Source organism: Ranitomeya imitator, chromosome 10, assembly GCF_032444005.1.
Source record: "Ranitomeya imitator isolate aRanImi1 chromosome 10, aRanImi1.pri, whole genome shotgun sequence".
Lineage (NCBI taxonomy): Eukaryota > Metazoa > Chordata > Amphibia > Anura > Dendrobatidae > Ranitomeya > Ranitomeya imitator.
The window spans coordinates 18,930,200-18,949,257 of record NC_091291.1 but is presented as its reverse complement, the minus strand read 5'-3'; the positions used below and the strand labels follow the sequence as shown (position 1 = coordinate 18,949,257).

At 40.8% G+C, this 19,058-nt stretch overlaps 2 protein-coding genes across 3 annotated transcripts in view; both read right to left on the bottom strand.

Moving 5' to 3' along the window:
- Nucleotides 1–495: 495 nt before the first annotated feature.
- LOC138651191 (interferon-inducible GTPase 5-like) lies at nucleotides 496–9,059 on the bottom strand. Its single transcript, XM_069741225.1, has 2 exons — nucleotides 8,866–9,059; nucleotides 496–1,821 (listed from the first exon to the last, which is right to left on the bottom strand). The coding sequence occupies exon 2, from the start codon at nucleotides 1,805–1,807 to the stop codon at nucleotides 623–625; it is 1,185 nt and encodes a 394-aa protein (XP_069597326.1). The 5' UTR covers nucleotides 1,808–1,821; nucleotides 8,866–9,059; the 3' UTR covers nucleotides 496–622.
- A 5,109-nt stretch (nucleotides 9,060–14,168) lies between these two features.
- The window catches only part of LOC138651903 (interferon-inducible GTPase 5-like), a 92,144-nt gene continuing 87,254 nt past the window's right edge, over nucleotides 14,169–19,058 (bottom strand). For both annotated transcript variants that reach the window (XM_069742499.1, XM_069742500.1), the window contains exon 2: nucleotides 14,169–17,167. In XM_069742499.1, the coding sequence (XP_069598600.1) occupies nucleotides 15,957–17,153 (1,197 nt within the window). In that variant the 5' untranslated portion in view covers nucleotides 17,154–17,167 and the 3' untranslated portion in view covers nucleotides 14,169–15,956. The remainder of the gene's footprint in view (nucleotides 17,168–19,058) is intronic.

Here is a 19,058-nt window from a genome sequence, read left to right as displayed (position 1 = left end):
CCATGTGGACAGGGGGTGTCTCAGTAAAACTGTAAAGCTGACCTTACAGGTGTGGAAAATCACGCTGGCGAAAGTGGGGAGACCCTACTGCATGATCCCTTTGATGTAATAGTGACATCAGGTGGGTTGGTGAGGTGCGGGTTCATCACACCCCCTAGAGCAGGTCCCAGTCGTACTCTCAATAGAATATATGTTCCTAATTCTAAAGAGACTTTGTGGATTTATGGTTACACAGTTTCTTCTTGAACGGACTGAGGGACATGTTGGAATAAGTCTAGTTATTTCCTTCATTTGTTCTTTCCACATCCCTTTCAGTTCATCCCCCTATGTCATACTACAGCCTGGTCCTGAGGCTCCATATCTATGACAGTCCTTACTCACACTGCCGGTTTTCTCTTGGGGTCCTCTTTGGTTCATCTTCAGGGCCCGTGTTGTTTTGTGCGCGGTGGATGTTTTTGTGCGCAAAAATAAAATCAAATGCACATTGCAAACACATAGATGTTGTACAAACTTTATTGGCTCAATTATATGAATTGTTGAATCAGTTCTTAATTACTTAATTTTAGTTTTTCATTATATGCCATATCTGGGAGTTTTTTCTATGATTTATTGTGTTGGAGGCCTAGAGGCGCGATTCTAATGCCTTCATAAGAACACGCTCAGCATCATCTGCAATCTTAGTAAGGAAGTCACAGAGCATCTGGTAAGCGGTACCAAAGGGGATGGCCACTGATTCTAGATTACATAGCAATATGATAGTGCGAAGACACCGATTTATGGCATGATCATTGGCATATGTCCCTAATAAAGTGTTGACAATCTCTTCAGTTATCTCTTGTACGACTATAGGGGACTTAATAACAGATCTTAATTCATTGACGTCTTTACTAAACTTATCTGCCAACTTTTTCAGAGAGTTTTCATCCAAGCCAAAAGCTTTCTGGTAGCCTATCATTACTGTCATCAGGATTTGTGCACCAGAAGGTACAGACAGGACTGAGAATACAGGCGCTGCATAAGAACATAAGGCCCACTTCCATACGTCCTTCCTGAGAGCCTGACGCTTCTTCTCAAGGACTGGTAGAGAAATGTTGGGCAGACACATCAGAAATATGTGTCTTTTGTGTTCTGGAAGCTCTTTTTCAAAAGTGTCCTGCATTTTCTGAAAGTCGTACTTTTCCAGCTCTAGTAGTGAGAGGAGAAACACTTGGGGCTCTGTGATTCCTCCATCTTTAAGACTTTGAATGCAGTTACTTCTAATTTCATTGAGCACATTCTCTTCATTGAACGACTTTTTCCTTCGGATCATAGAAGCATGCACGTCAGAGTCAACTTTGGATCTCACAAAGTAGAATTTCTTGTGCATAGCTTGAATCGCCTTCGCTAGGTCAATGTCATTTTTCTTAAAACGTTCTGATGATAAAATGATGAAAAAGTCATAACGACTAAATTCAACAGACTGAAGATAAATATCAGCCGCAAAATCAGGAGTTCCTATTCCTGGAAGATCCCAAAAAATTACATTAGGATACTGTGGATGGTTGTATGGAGTTGGCTTCATTGTTGTCTCTATGACACCAGTTTTGGCCGAGCCTTCTTCTTCATCGTCCATCTCACGGATGACATTAACAAAAGTGGACTTTCCTGTTCCTGACTCTCCCGTGATGGCAATGTTCAACGGAGCATTTTCTATTTCCTTGAGTGAATTGCCAAGTCTTTCAGTTGCTGTACAGAGGTCTCCTTCTTCTAAAGCGGACCGAATGTTTTGGACTTCTTCGTCACTCATGACGTTGATAGAAGAATCCATTATCAGTTATTAATCTGAAGAAGAATAAAAAGGATTGGTGAAAGCTGGATCTTTACTCACTAAAGTCGGTACTGGTATTGTCACATATTCTAGTCCCATCTGCAGTGTCAGCACCAGTAAGGATTTCCCATTCTTCCCACCCCTGTATAAAAAGGGTTTCCATCTCTCACTTCAAAGGCAAAGTAACTGTAAATGTTCTCTTGCTTATTGACTGCCGACTCTATGACAACACACAACACATCAGTGGCTTGGGCAGATTTAGAATGAACTATGGAAGCATGCAGAGTTATATTTTCTCCACTCAGTGCACAGTCAAGTTAATCGCAGTAAAAAAATCTCAGAAATGTTCCCCCCCAAAAAAAATCTTTCCTACTTTTTCCCTTTATCAGTTAATTTTCATATTGTAATGTTTGGCTTTATAATCTTGAAAAACTCAATAAAAGTAATTTGATGGAAATAAAATAAAATCTCAGAAAAACTGCTAACTTACAACCTGGCTTTGCAGATGGAAAATCTGCAGGCAGTAATAAAGAAAATCATCAAATCTTATCAATACATATTAAATGCGCTGTACAGAACCGGCATCAAAGGAAGATAGAGGTCTCGGGAAGAATTTTGTTTTTCAATACTACCACTCCTTTTTTATTATGCTCCCACCATGATTCTCCCAAGACCCTTTGAAAGTGCATTTGGGTATAGCCTCCTGAAACATGATTTAATGAAATGTTTATTGATTCCCAGGTCTTCTAACATCTTCAGAATTATAGGATGTATTTCCACTGGACATTTTTAAAAAGAGCTCAATAGTTTGGAAAAGATAACTATTTGCATTGTGAATTTTTCAAATCTTTCATTCCGATTTTTGTAACAGATGTTGATTTTCTCCATTACTTTCAATGGAAAAGGAAAAATCCATAAAGAACTTAAATTGCTTCAAATCTCCTAGATCTAATTCTGTGAACATAAGAACGTACATAAAAAAATAAAAAGAACGCTAATACAGTATCTCCTGGTGCCTCCATGGCTCCGTCACCTTTCCTCCCATTGGTCTCTGTTGGCCAAAGCCAACGCGAGACAAGCAAGACATCGTTGCAGAAAATCAGGTTGTTAAGAAACCGGACCAAGGAGTCATGGAAGCAGCAGGTGAGTTTAGAGTTTTTGATCAACTTTACCGGCTCTATGGATATTACCAGCACAATTCCTCATCATTCAGAGCAAATTTTTGTGGAAACTACAGTACCTGTGGCAATAACTTTATGTGAAGGTAGCCTTCTAAGAATAGGGCTGTCATTGGTGACGGAGGGAGGGCTGACGCTAGTTCATGAATGTGGAAGACTAAGACTCCATTCTGAGCTAAATGTGAGCAATGTATGTAACAAAGGGTAAATTTCACCAAAACTGCACCAGTGATCGTCGTCCATGCACATAAACAAGTGTCATTCACTAACTACAGACTAGTTTTTGACCTTAATGAGAAATTCAAACACATAGAAGGGAAATAATTATTTTTTGTCTTTTCTGTACTTTTTTCTTCTGTAATTTGTGCCTCTTATATCTTTAGTTTGTGCCGATATTTTGGGATTTGTGTCATTTCCTATTCTCATTGATCATTATGACCATGATTTTCACCCCATAATTTATTTCTGGCAGCTCAATTTTTGTAACGTTTTACTCCACGCAAAGAGTGGCCTAAATGATTAGTTTTTATAATCTTATATGTGTTAAATCATGAATAATATTAAAATTTTTTTTTAATTTTTCCAGTTTCAAATCGAAAAACCAAATCTGATGGCAGTTGACATATCTGGACTGCTTCTTCCAGACCTTATCTCAGTCTATTATCGATTAATTGAATCTATTAAACTATGGAAAGTGATTCAGTAAAGCTCCTACTGGTGTAATGTCCCAAGGTTGGGGATTACATTACAGAGATATGGAGGCCAACTATTGGTCATGGCCCTGGCAAGGTGGAAGTGTTCCACAGTGTCAGTATTGGACTCCAGCTAGACACATGCATGGACTTGCTTGCGCAGGCGTGTACTATGGAGGACAGAGAATGAACTTCAATCCAATATTGCAGCCAGCATGCAGCCAGCAGGTAAGGAAAGGGTGAATCAAACACCCCAAAACCCCGCCCCTATGGCTGAAGAATGTTCCCTCCAAATTCAGGTGACAGAGTCCCTTTAAGCTGTTATGTGCAGACCCTAGTTAGCAAATTAAAAGATTTGTCCACTATAGGACAACCCCTTCTTGATCAAAATGTTTGGCCCTGATAAAATATTACAGCCTATACTCACCTCCTGTGCCGCCACCGTTCCCGCGGCGCTTATGCAGTTCAGAACAGAAATATCCCGTGAAACGTTTAGAACCATTTTTCATCAAAGCCTCTGCATTTTAGGAGCTCAAAATTAATTGGACAAATTACCTTTATCATAAATAAAATATTCATTTTTAATACTTTGCAGAGAATCCTTTGCAAGCAATGACGGCCTGAAGTCTGGGAGCCATGGACTTCACCAAACACTGGGTTTCCTCCTTTGTGATGTTTTGCCAGTCTTTGCTGCGGTTGACTTCAGTTGTTGCTTGTTTGTGGGTTTTTTTTGCTTAAGTTTTGTCCTAAGCCTGTGAAATGCAGCTTGATTTTGGTGAGATCTAGTGATTGACTCAGCCTTTACTTTCGCAGGATGTTTTGGGTCATTGTCCTTCATTACTGTGAAGTGCCGTCCATTCAACCTTGCTGCATTTTGTTGAATTTGAGCCAAAAGTTTCACCCTGTACACGCAGAATTCATCTGGCTGCTTTTGTCACATCATCAATAAACACTAGAAATCCATTCAAAGCCATGCATGCCCATGCCGTCATAATGCCTTCTCCATGCTTTATAGAGGACAGTGTGTGCTTTGGATCATGAGCCATTCTAAGCCTTCTCCATACTTCCTTATTCCAATCATTGTGGTACAGGTTGATCTTAGGTTTGCTTTTGCAGAATTGGGCGGCTTCTTTAGATGTTTTTTTGGCAAAGTCTAATATGGTCTTTGTATTTTTTTAAGGCTGACTAATGGTTTGCACCCTGTGGTGAGCCCTCTGTATTTGCTGTCATGAAATCTTCTCTATCTGGTAGATACTTAGATAATGAAACGCCTATTTCCCGGAGAGTGTTCTTTTCTTAGCTGAATGTAGTGAAGGGGTTTTTGTTCATCATGGAAAGGATTCTGCGATTATCTACCACTGTTGTCCATAACTTCCAGTTATTTGATTATTTTGATTACGTAAGCTCCCCAGTTTGCTCTTTTTTTTTGAATAATGTGCCAAATTGTTGATTTGGCCAATCCTAACATTTCTGCTATCTCTCTAAAGGATTTCTTCTTTTTTTCAGCTAAATCATGGTCTGTTTCTCTTCCATTGAGAGCTTCTGCGGCCTCATGTTGTGGGTTCACAGCAACAGCTTCCAAATGCAAAGTGCCACACCTGGAATCCGCTCCGGACCTTTTACCTGCTTAATTAATGATGGATTAAAAAAGGAAAAGTCAATTCTGCCCATAAATGAGCTTTTGAGATAATTATTTTTGGTCCCTTGAAAAGAGGGAGCTACATATTACAGAGCTGTAATTCCTAAACTATTACTCCTATTAGGATGTGAATACCCTCAAAGTAAAGCTGAGAGGCTGTACTTTAAGCCCACATTGATAATATACAGTGGGGCAAAAAAGTATTTAGTCAGTCAGCAATAGTGCAAGTTCCACCACTTAAAAAGATGAGAGGCGTCTGTAATTTACATCATAGGTAGACCTCAACTATGGGAGACAAACTGAGAAAAAAAAATCCAGAAAATCACATTGTCTGTTTTTTTTATCATTTTATTTGCATATTATGGTGGAAAATAAGTATTTGGTCAGAAACAAACAATCAAGATTTCTGGCTCTCACAGACCTGTAACTTCTTCTTTAAGAGTCTCCTCTTTCCTCCACTCATTACCTGTAGTAATGGCACCTGTTTAAACTTGTTATCAGTATAAAAAGACACCTGTGCACACCCTCAAACAGTCTGACTCCAAACTCCACTATGGTGAAGACCAAAGAGCTGTCAAAGGACACCAGAAACAAAATTGTAGCCCTGCACCAGGCTGGGAAGACTGAATCTGCAATAGCCAACCAGCTTGGAGTGAAGAAATCAACAGTGGGAGCAATAATTAGAAAATGGAAGACATACAAGACCACTGATAATCTCCCTCGATCTGGGGCTCCACGCAAAATCCCACCCCGTGGGGTCAGAATGATCACAAGAACGGTGAGCAAAAATCCCAGAACCACGCGGGGGGACCTAGTGAATGAACTGCAGAGAGCTGGGACCAATGTAACAAGGCCTACCATAAGTAACACACTATGCCACCATGGACTCAGATCCTGCAGTGCCAGACGCGTCCCACTGCTTAAGCCAGTACATGTCCGGGCCCGTCTGAAGTTTGCTAGAGAGCATTTGGATGATCCAGAGGAGTTTTGGGAGAATGTCCTATGGTCTGATGAAACCAAACTGGAACTGTTTGGTAGAAACACAACTTGTCGTGTTTGGAGGAAAATGAATACTGAGTTGCATCCATCAAACACCATACCTACTGTAAAGCATGGTGGTGGAAACATCATGCTTTGGGGCTGTTTCTCTGCAAAGGGGCCAGGACGACTGATCCGGGTACATGAAAGAATGAATGGGGCCATGTATCGTGAGATTTTGAGTGCAAACCTCCTTCCATCAGCAAGGGCATTGAAGATGAAACGTGGCTGGGTCTTTCAACATGACAATGATCCAAAGCACACCGCCAGGGCAACGAAGGAGTGGCTTCGTAAGAAGCATTTCAAGGTCCTGGAGTGGCCTAGCCAGTCTCCAGATCTCAACCCTATTGAAAACCTTTGGAGGGAGTTGAAAGTCCATGTTGCCAAGCGAAAAGCCAAAAACATCACTGCTCTAGAGGAGATCTGCATGGAGGAATGGGCCAACATACCAACAACAGTGTATGGCAACCTTGTGAAGACTTACAGAAAACGTTTGACCTCTGTCATAGCCAACAAAGGATATATTACAAAGTATTGAGATGAAATTTTGTTTCTGACCAAATACTTATTTTCCACCATAATATGCAAATAAAATGTTAAAAAAACAGACAATGTGATTTTCTGGATTTTTTTTTCTCAGTTTGTCTCCCATAGTTGAGGTCTACCTATGATGTAAATTACAGACGCCTCTCATCTTTTTAAGTGGTGGAACTTGCACTATTGCTGACTGACTAAATACTTTTTTGCCCCACTGTAACTGTATCCTGAATATGTTTTATCAACAGCTAAAATGCCAAAACTTGTTTCACAATCCAAATATTTCTGGATCTAACTGTACTTCTCCAGCACAGCACTTTTAATGAAGCGTTACATCATCATAAGTTCCTTTCTGAGTTTTCTGGAGTCAATGTTCCTTTTAAATACACTTTTGTTGACAATGCTGGAGGTAAGGCAAGTCGACAACGACAGTACTTATAGTTGGCTGTCTTACGTTGGTCCCTTGGTGTGTACATCAGTCCCTTTGTGTGTACATACAGTATGCTCGTTCATGCATTTCTCCAGAGAGAGCCACCTCTCTTAGTGGCATGTAGGTTGGATCAGCTGACTGCTTCTTTTACTGGTGGCAGTAGCACCTTGCCCTTCTTGCTTTATCTCCCTAATGTTTACTTGGGCTTTTGCTTGAAGAAAAATTCATATGCCGATTTTACAACTCAAACCAATGGCACATATACAACTGCTTTCATACTGATTAAATCCATACCTTAATTGTAGAAATCCGTTTTGTAGTTTCTGGGAAATCCAACTTTTAAATCGCATGCAAACAAGCTTCAAGTGCTTTGAGGTGGGACATTGCACTTGCAGCTCTCCTGCCCTCTATCCATATACCCCGTCCACCTTTTATGTCTAACTGCCTTGGCAGATAGGGCAGGTAATTGCTACACAGGTTCCCTTTAAGCTTCTCTACCTCCCCAAAACTGGACCTCCTTCTTGGTCTAACAGCTTACCTAAACTTTTCCTCCAAATACCAAGATATTATGCTTTTCTTCTAGTTATCTGACCCAACCATTTGGGAATACAGATCACCTTTTCCACATGCTCCCTGGGATTCACAAACCTGCTTTTTTTTCCATGGTCTTCGGAATTCTATACTTTAATGTCAGACCCAGGAGTGAATTCATGGTCCACCTTTCAATTCCACTGTTCTCTGTCGGAGAAAGTACTATGAAAGTTGAAGTTATAGGTTCAGTAGAGAGGGCGGATGACTAGTCGAGAGAAGTAGAAAACTGGTTCCCCAAATTGTGCTTACGATTGTTCTGCAGGCGCATGGTAGGGGGAGCAAAATTAAGTTTCATCACCCTCGCTCTCCTCTACTGTAGAGTTTTGGGGTAACATCTTATATGGAGATGGATCTGCATCACGTATCTTTGCCACCTTTTCTCATGGAGCTCCACATTCAGCTTCTTACAATCACCTACCTTCTACTTCTAGGTGGACCATCAATAAGCATTAAATGAGCCTTCTATTATCCACTGAAGGTGTGGCTGATCTTTATACGTCAGTCAGGTGGCCTTATAACAATTATCATGATATTTAAGAGCACCTAATCCACCATAGTTGACCTTAACAAATATAAGTAGCCTCCATCATACTCTTAGTAGCAAGCTTAAAACATTTTAGAATATTTTTAAGCCTTCTCCAACTCCTGATGTAAGCTTCTTCTCTTGCGATTGCTTCTCATGTTTCTTAGATGAGTTTCCCATTTTTACCGATGACCTTGAGCAGTCACCTTCTCAGTAGAGTTATGGTACTTATACTTACAAAAGTTGGGTTGGTGTCGTAGTTACTTCTTCTATGTGTCTATATAATCAGTCTCAGCCCTTTCTTATCGCAAATCACAACCAATACACGACCACAAACCAAAGGGGTGTCCTGCTTCTGAGCCCCCGAATTTTGCCTCTTTGCTCTGCCCACCATAAACATCAGTGAGTATAAAAAGGAAGAATCTCTCACCTGTAATGGTGTTCCTTGGGATTTCAGGAAAGTAGAGGAGCTGTCACTATTACCACTGATACGTCGAAGCTTGAAAAATGACTTGGCTCCCTCAGCAATATGCGGTTATCACAAAGCCGTAAGCAGTTTGAGAGTGAATACTACACAATTGAAAGTTACGTGACATTTTCTAAAGAGAAACTTGGCCTTATGCCATTTCCATTGTCTAGAGACGGTTAAGCTTGGGGGGGGGGGAGGAAACATTTAAGTTAACTACGTATGTTTACAGTTACGGTGGCTCACCCTAATTGCGATTATAGGGAAACCTCAGCAACCGTGTTTTTACTGAAAATAATCTCTATACAAAGACCAACACGGCCACATGGTGACCATATAGTGGTAGATATTAGTCCTGCAGAACAAGTAAGAGATCACAGTACAGTTATAGGTGACGTTTTTTCTGATGGGGTTCTCTTTTTTTGTCTTTTCAATCTGACCCAGATTAAAGTGACAACTTTTTCCAGCCAAGACTCATCTGCAGAATTTACAGCAAAGACATATTTTATTTAACACATTTCCAGTACCGTTCCCATCTATTCCCAACCTAGGCAAACTCCTAATCCTGCTGATACTCCAATGTGGAGCCACTGCTGCCATGTGTGTTCCTACAGCTGCACCTGCTGTAATAATGTCCCCTGAGACCCCCATGTACAGCTCCCTATACACAGTGAGATTCCCCCACAGCTCCTCTATGCACAATATGATGGGCCCACGGCTCCTCTATACCCAGTGTAACGTCCCCCACAGTTCTATATGATGGTCCAAAAGTTCCCTTACACACAGCATGATGGGCCCACAGTTTCCCCTATATTCAGTATGATGGACTCACAGCTCCCCCTGTACATACATAGAAACCAGCAGAAAAAATAGGAGTATACATCCAAGGTTTTTTATGTAAAAGGGTATCAAATGCAAATTTGACGAAGCCGACGCAAAACGCGCGTTGGGGCTCCGGTGGTAACTCCTGGTGGTCCGTAGAATGGGTAAGATTCTGACATGGATGGTTGACACTTAGTGCGTTGTACCGGGTTGTAACTCTTGATTGGGGATATATGATGCAGTGCCTAATACTGACAGTTTCCGTGTAACTTACTACTTACCCATTCTGTGATATGCACTAGCTGCACCTTACCTTATAATACGGACATTTCCAGTGGTTTCCCCCGGCTTTTTTCAGTGTTGTTCCTTACTTCTCCCTCATTGTCACAATGTACAATTTGTCATGCTATGTGATGTGTTTGTATTTATTTTTTTGATGAAATAAAATTTGTATTTGATACCCTTTTACATAAAAAACCTTGGACGTATACTCCTATTTTTTCTCCTGGTTTCTATGTATGCTTATTGGAGTGTCCTTAGTACCGGTAGTTATTTATAGTTATGCGATCTCTGCTTTTCACGGTGTGAACACATGGCTACATGCATGTGTATGAGATCGCATATGTTTTGGTCCATGTTGGGCTGTATCTATTATATTATCCCCCTGTACATAGTATGATGTTTCCACAGCTCCCCTGTATATAGTTTGATGGGTCCTCGGCTCTCCTATATGCAGTATGATGGGCCCACAGCTTCCCTATAGTATAATACCCCTGCAATGTATGATACCCCCACAGTAGTCAACATGCTGTATGATGCCCCCACGCTATATGATGACCCTCACACTAGGCTCCATGCTGTATGATAGCCTCCATAGTAGTCACCTTACAGTATGACATCCTCTACAGTAGCCCCAACTCTATATTAGGGCCGCCAAATAGCACAGGTGCTGTATAATGGCCCCCACAGTATCCCCCAAACTGTATGATGGACCCAACAGTGACCTGCATGCTATATGATGGTACCAACAGTCCCCCCTCACTGTATGATGGCCCCAACTGTGACACCCTCGAGGTATGATGGCCCTCACAGTGGCCCCCCACATTGTATGATGGTCCTCCCAGTGACCCCCATGCTATATAATGGCCCTTACAGTGGCCCAAAAGATGATAGTCCCCACAGGGGCCCTCATGCTGTATTATGGTCCCTACCGTGGCCCCCACACTGTACGATGGCCCACTAGTATATATGTGCAAGTCATGTGTCTATAGTCTGTGTATATAAAGTATATAGGTATATTTCTATATATATGTACATTATTTCAAGTGTTTATTTCTTTTAATGTTGATGATTATGGCTTACAGCCAATGAAAACCCAAAAGTCATTATCTCAATAAATTAGAATAACTAACAAAAAACACCTGTAAAGGCTTCCTAAGCGTTTAAAAAGGTCCCTTAGTCTGTTTCAGTAGCTCCACAATCATGGGGAAGACTGCTGACTTGACAGATGTCCGGAAGGCAGTCATTGACGCACTCCACATGGAGGGTAAGCCACAAAAGGTCATTGCTAAAGAAGCCGGCTGTCCACAGAGCTCTGTATCCAAGCATATTAATGGAAAGTTCAGTGGAGGGAAAAAGTGTGGTAGAAAAAGGTGCACAAGCAACCGGGAAAACCGCATTAAGAAAAGGATATTCAAAAATTTTGAGGAGATTCACAAGGAGTGGACTGCTGCTGGAGTCATTGCTTCAAGAGCCACCACACACAGACGTACCAGGACATGGGCTACAAGTGTCACATTCCTTGTGTCAGCCACTTCATGACCAATAGACAATGCCAGAAGCGTCTTACCTGGGCCAAGGAGAAAAAGAACCGGACTGTTGTCAGTGGTCCAAGGTGTTGTTTGCAGTTGAAAGTAAATTTTGCATTTCATTTGGAAATCAAGGTCCCAGAGTCTGGAGGAAGAGTGGAGAGGCCACAATCCGAGCTGCTGGAGGTCTGGTGTGAAATCTCCACAATCAGTGATGGTTTGAGGAGCCATGTCATCTGCTGGTGTAGGTCCACTGTGTTTTCTCAAGAAGGTGGCGATAAACTGGTTCATGACAGGTCACTATTAGTGACTAGTGATGAGCGAACATGATCGGATAAGGCGTTATCAGAGCATGCTCGGTTGCTAACCGAGTGTCTTCGGCGTTCTACAAAAATATTTGTGATCCCCGCGGCTCTTTGACAGCCGCAACACATGCAGGGATTCCTAACAAACAAGCAATCCCTGCATGTGTTGCGGCTGTTGAAGAGCTGTGGTGACTCAAACATATTATTTGAGCATGCCAAAGATACTAGGCTAGCCCACAATCATCCTCCGATAACGCCTTATCCGATCACGTTCACTCAACACTAGTGACTATGCATGGGCCAGTGAGGTGTGCTTGAGATAAGTATTATATACACTTACATGTTTTCTAGTTGTTATAGGTTTTTCTCTTTCAACCATGTGGAGGAGAGAGATAGGTTCCAGTAATGGATGTGTGTGATTACGGAACGGTTTGAACGACACTCATTTGGATAGCTATAGTGCTATGATTAAGCGCTTTTAACGCTCAAAACGCGTGGGAAAAATGTTTCTACTTTTATATATTTCTATTTTTTAGAGCATATGAAGAATAGAAAGTTATTACAAATGATTTTTTTGGGCGATAGCTGGATATCCCCGTGTTGTTCATAACTGAACCCCTTCTTTACTGTAACACGCACTTTTTCCAACTTTACTAAATTTCTGGTTTAGAAAAAATAAAATTTCAGGAACTGAAAATTGGGAATCTATAGCTTTGTCTTTCTTCAGTCTGAATTGCTGAGAGAAGAGCGGGAAGAGGACACGTTAAAACTCGATAGGGTTGAGTAGAGGGATTAGATAAAGAACTCAAATATCTCAAGGGCTGCCCCTCCGTAGAGGGATCAGCTTTATTCTCATTGGCGCAAGGAAAGACGAGAAGCAATGGGATAAGACACAGATTAGGTATTAGAACAAACTTTTTGACAGTGAGGGTGATCAATGAGTGGAACAGGCTGCCACGAATGCGTTCTCCTTCAATGGAGGCTGAACAGACATCTGAGATGGTTTAGCGACTCCTGCATTGAGCTGGAGGTTGGACACGATGATCCTGGAGGTCCCTTCCAACTCTAACATTCTAGGATTCTATGATCTTCCTTGGGACTCATCTTCTGAATCGGGCACTGTCGTCTGGTACAAAGTGCCAAACTGTATAAAATCTAAAAAAAAATCATTCTTATGATTTAACAGCCTGCAAAGTTTTCTGTGTAGAAAACAAAGTTTGCCTCAACAATTGTTCTGAAGAGGTTAAGACAACCACTTCTCTAAAAATCGTCATCCTAGAGAAGCTCCATTTGGCCATCAATGTCAGGGGTAGTGTTGTATTACATTCAAATGAAAATCCAACCATATACCGTATATCATGGACGGGCCAGGTCTTCCAAAGCTGTCAAAATGTCTATTGAGGATCATTAGACGAGTTGTCCCAACCTCGCCTGCTTGTAGCACTAGCTCATTTCTAGGCTACGTTCACACAACAGGTCCGAGTGGTGACTGTGGAAAAACGGAGCTCACATGGATAGCATTGGAACCAATGTCATTCAAGTTGCCTGTCCAAATGACAGGTTTTTACGTGGACTGATTGTTCTTGTGAAATAAAATTGCACCATACGCTATTCTCTTCGATATTTTGAATGAAATTCTTCAAATCTAAGTATGTACAAAAAAAAAAAAATCGGATCCCAAAGAAATCATCCAAAGAGCATCCGATTTTTACATTTAAATTACCATTCTTGACGTAGGGAACTGATTTTGGTCTTGTAAATTGGGTGCATAATATAAGGTGGCATACAGGTGACAGTAGAGATGAAAAAACATCTGATATTTTTTGGATGAAGATCGGACAGGTTTTTGGGCCATGAACTTAGCCTTAGGATATCCGGGGATCGCAGGTGTCTTTTTGGACCTTTATAACATTTCAGACTTGAGTATAATGTTTTATAGTTGTCTGCAAGACAAACCCTAAAAGTCGTATTGGTTTCTGTGTGTTATAAGCTGTGGCCCTTCACTCGGAGTCGCTTCCTTTTCATATCTGGTTTCTTCTTTTTTTCCCCATCTATGGACAGATCTTCTAGATACGGAGACCTATTGTGTCGTATTTACTTATTCAAGTTGTTGGTTGTACCTCATAGGCAGGTGCTTTTAAGTAGTGTGAAAGATAGAAACTACAGTTGTGTGAAAAAGTGTTTGCCCCCTTCCTGATTTCCTATTCTTTTGCATGTTTGTCACAATTAAATGTTTCAGATCACAAAACAAATGTAAATATTAGACAAAGATAACACAAGTAACTACAAAATTCAGTTTATAAATGAAGGTCTTTATTATTAAGGGGAAAAGAAATCCAAACCTACAGGGCCCTGTGTGAAAAAAGTTTGGGAAGCTGTGTTGAAGTTCCCTAGCCACACGCTAGGACCAGGACCCTACGTTATTTTTTTTCTTGGGTCCCCTGTAAATTAACCAGTAGAGGCTAAGCAAACAGCTGTAAGCTGTAATTAATAGCCTGGGAACTTTTTGGGATATTGTCCCCTTTCCGAGATTAGAACAATTGGAATTTTTATGTAATGGGAAAATGAGGGTGGGGTGTCTTTTATTTCAATTAAAAGTCTTCAATCTGGCTGTGTATTTTTTTTTACAATATGACTATGGGGTTAGTAATGGGGGTGTCTTATAAACACCTCTCCATTACTAAACCTTGGGCTTGATGTCAGCGGACATAAAATAGCTGACATCAACCCCCAACCCTATTTCCCCCTTGTCACCAGACCAGGGCAAGTGGGAAGAGTGAGGATAATTGCCAGATTTGGTGCATCTTATTGATGCACCATTTCTGGGGCTACTGAGGGCTGATGTTATTAGGCTAGGAAGGGGGAACAATATTAATAGCCTGGGAAGGGGTCATGGATATCAGCCCACAGCTGTCAGTTTAGCCTTTCCTGGTTAGAATTTATGGGGAGACCCTACATCACTTTTTTGGAGTACCCCTATAAACTAACCAGTAAAGGTGAAGCAAACAGCTGTGCGCTATTATTAATATCCTGGCAACATTTAGGGCTAAAGGCCCCTTTCCCAGATTATTAATATTAGCCACAAGCGGTCAGCTTTCCCTCTGCTGGTTATAAAAATTACACGGGAGTCCACACAGATTGTTTTTTTTAATGCAATTTAATTTGTTAGAAATCAAAAACAAGTACAGAGAAAGAAACATACAAAGCACTGATTATATGATTATATAGCACACAGATATATTTCTCTTCTATGTATCTATCACGTTCCTCATCGCTATCTATCTCTGAACATCTTTGATACATAACACTTTTTAATTTTTATGCTGCATTTCATTCCATACGGGTCACACTGACAGCACATTGATTGCACACGGACATACAGATGTCACATGGACACATGGATGCAGCACATGGCCACACGGACACCGACCATGGATCTCACCGGTACTAGTTTTACCTATACAGGAATAACCAGGTCGTGTGCAAGAGGCCTAAAAGGCACAAATTATGATTGGACACAACAGCACAAAAATTAAAAGGCAGAAAAGAAATATCCGCTGCACTCCCAGGCAACATGTTTCAGACCTGCATGGTCCTTGGTCAAACATTATTATTATGCCAGGTCGTCCTGTGTAAACAAACCTTTGAATCTGTCAGTGAGCTCTTTGTGAATGAGAGGTTGTAACTCTTATCCATCTTTTACGGAGATCCTCTCAGCTGATTTATGACCACAGACCACATCGAAGGACGGCTGAACTTTCATGTGCTCATAAATCAGCTGAAAGAAGATCAGTAAAAGACAGATAAGAGACATATTCTCAGTCAGATCCAGTAATTGTCCAACAATAGACAATTTGGCTGTAAGGCAATAACAAAGTGCGAAATTTTTAAAGAATCTCAAAAGTAAAGTGAAAAAAGTACAGTAAGAAAAATATATATATTCCCCTCCACTGAAGGTGTCAACTTTAAATCTACGATAGCAAACACAAAGATAATGTAAAACTTTATTGCCTCATTTATAAATCATTGAATCAGTTTTTAATTACTTTGTCAAAGATGTTTTCATTGTATCCCATGTCTAGTAGTATTTTCTATATATTATTCTATAGGATAAAGATGCCTAAACGGGTGTCTCCAATGCCTTCGTAAGAACACGCACTGCATCTTCAGCAATCTCTTTAAGAAAGCCATAGAGCATCCAATAAGTGGTACCAAAGGAGATGCCCCCTGCTGCCAGGCTACCTACCACTGGGACATTACTAACAACATACTCAACTATCATGAGACCCCCGGCGGCCCCTCTGGCTATTAAATTGGTGACAATCTCTTTATTTATCTCTTTTATGACCAAAGTGGACTTGATCACTGATTTTAATTCACTGACGTCTTTACCAAACTTGTCAGCCAACTTTTCCAGAGAGTTTTCATCCAAGCCAAATGCATTCTTATAGCTTGTCATGGCTTTCACCAGGATTCCTATATCACAAGCGACAGACAGGCCTGGGAGTGGGACTGCTGCCACTCCACAAGAAAGAGTGGCCCACTTCCATATGTCCTTCTTGAAAGCCTGACTCTTCTTCTCAAGGACTGGCAGAGAAATGTTGGGTAGAGAGATCAGGAATATGTGTCTCTTGTGTTCTGGAAGTTCCTTTTCTAGAGTGTCCTGCATTTCGAGGAAGTCGTACTTGTCCAGGTCCAGGACTGAGAGGAGAAACACTTGGGGCTGTGGGATTCCCCCTTCTATAAGACTTTGAATGCAGTTATTTCTAATTTCATTGAGCACATTCTCTTCATTGAACGTCTTCTTCCTTCGGATCATGGAAGCATGCACGTCGGAGTCAACTTTGGATCTCACAAAGCAGAATTTCTTGTTCATAGCTTGAATCGCTTTTGCTAGGTCAATGTCGTTTTGCTTAAAACGTTCTGATGATAAGATGATGAAAAAGTCATAACGACTGAATTCAACAGACTGGAGATAACTGTCTGCCACAAAATTTGGAGTTCCTATTCCTGGAAGATCCCAAACAGTTACATTAGGATACTGAGGATGGTCGTATCGACCTGGCACCTTTGTTGTCTCGACAACACCAGTTTTAGCTGAGCCTTCTTGTTCATCATCCATGCCACGGATGGCATTGACAAAAGTTGACTTTCCAGTTCCTGATTCCCCTGTAATGGCAATGTTCAAAGGGGCGTTTTCTATTTCCCTGAGTGACTTGCTGAGTTTCTCAGTTGCTGTACAGAGGTCACCTTCTTCTAAAGCTGACCGAACGTCCTGGATTTCTTCTTCACTGATGATGTCGAAAGAGGAATCCATTTTCAGTTATTAGTCTGAAGAAAAATAAGAAAGAATTTATGAGAGCAAAACCTTTACCCACTAACATCTCAACTGATAAAACTACATTCTCAGGAATATATTAGCTCTGGTAGAGGCAGACTGGACCACCAGAGTAGTTGAAGATTCTCCAGTATAGAAACCATGCTCTACCAAGCCATTATGATATGGTCTTTCCCAAATTTAGTATCAAGATATTGATCGAACATTGGTTTTAGGACCTTCTTTGAGGAAAGACCTGGTCTTGTCAGTAAAGGTCTGACGACAGTGAACTCCAACATTCTCGAGAATAGGGGAGCCGATGAAGTTAAATGCTGTCTGCTGTTGAAAACAGGAATGTTTCCATTCTTATTCAATAAAAGCAACATGTGATAGGTGGGTTGGGTGGAGCATATGTGGAAATTTTTGTTTTTTTCCCAGTGCAACCCTCAATTCATCATTGGCCTTCTTCAGTCTTATTTTTATAAAGTGCTTCTCCACCTATATAACTTTTGTTTTCTCAGGAATATTCCTGTTAATATTCTCCCAATTCCTCCTAGATTTCACAGTATTCACCCTACTGTTCTTTATATTTGAACCAGGATGGAAGTTTCAACAATTGTTAGACATTTTTGGAAGCTTAAGGCAGTCGTCCTTGGTCAGCAAGTTATTGACAAACTCTAAACTGTTCTCTTCTCTCTCCCTTCTTTGTCCATCTCCTTTTAGTTTGCATAGCCCTTTCTTTAGTGCTTACTTTGCAAACTACACAAAAAAAAGAAGTGCTAATCAGAAGAACACCAGCATGACGGCCAACGTAAACCCATTACTATGAAGCTTTGAAGCACGTCTCAAGCAAATATCTAGAAATAAATACTATTTAGTATACAATTTACATGTTATAACAATATTTTGAGAATGCATGTATTAGAAATTACAATAATTGAAAGGTACGTTGTCACCATCTCACCGGCGTTAACGTTGATGTAATGCTAAAAATCAAAAGCCAATGACCATCAAAAAGAGTCCTCAGTGGTTGATACCTTTTAATGGCTAACTGAAAAGATGGTTACAAATTGCAAGCTTTCGAGACTACACAGGTCTCTTCATCAGGCAAAGACTACAACAAATTCTATCTATTGGCTAACACGGTACCAAGATATATATCTTTCCTGTATCATCAAAAAGGGGACATTTAGCTTTAGACTTACTCCAAAAGTCAATGTAAATTTTCTTGAAGATCACTCGTGTACCTACAGGAGGGTTGCCAGGGGTAGACATAATAGTGGTGCAACTTGTATAGTCACGCGGAGCCCAAGACGGTAAGGAGGCTACCTCCAGCTCCGAAGTAGATGAAATTGTGCATTATGAGGAGCTCTTGATCTGAAAAGTTCCCATATATTTCTTTCACAGGGGCCCTCTTCTGTTTATGTCCACTACTAGGAGTCATGGTGACTAAGGAGGTAGAAAATACCCATCTGCGACACCAGAAGACACCAGTATGGCATATGCCATCTCGAAGATCCTAGTATCCTTGTATTGCAAAAAAAGAGGTTTCATCTTTGTCTCTGCTCAATGACTGAAAGTAGTTGTCCACTTTGGCAACCCTTATTATCCAGTGGATTTCCCCATAAACATTTGATTGAATATTTTTTTCTATTAGGATAAATTACAGTTAGTTATTGTTGACCTGAGAGCTAATAGTTGAATGACTTTATTGGTTTTGCCTGGAAAATAAATCATGCATGTCAATACATCATGCGTCTATCAGACAGATTGATTGCTTATTTTAATAGCTCCTTTTACCCCCCTGTATTATGTTTTAACATTGATGTCTCTCTAACTGTTGGGGAACTACATGAAAATTGTAATTCTCCAACAGTTGAAGAGCTGCAATTTGGAGTCCATTGC

Bases quoted from the DNA above. Each gene is read 5' to 3' on its own strand.
- LOC138651191 (XM_069741225.1), bottom strand. From the start codon at position 1,807: ATGGATTCTTCTATCAACGTCATGAGTGACGAAGAAGTCCAAAACATT.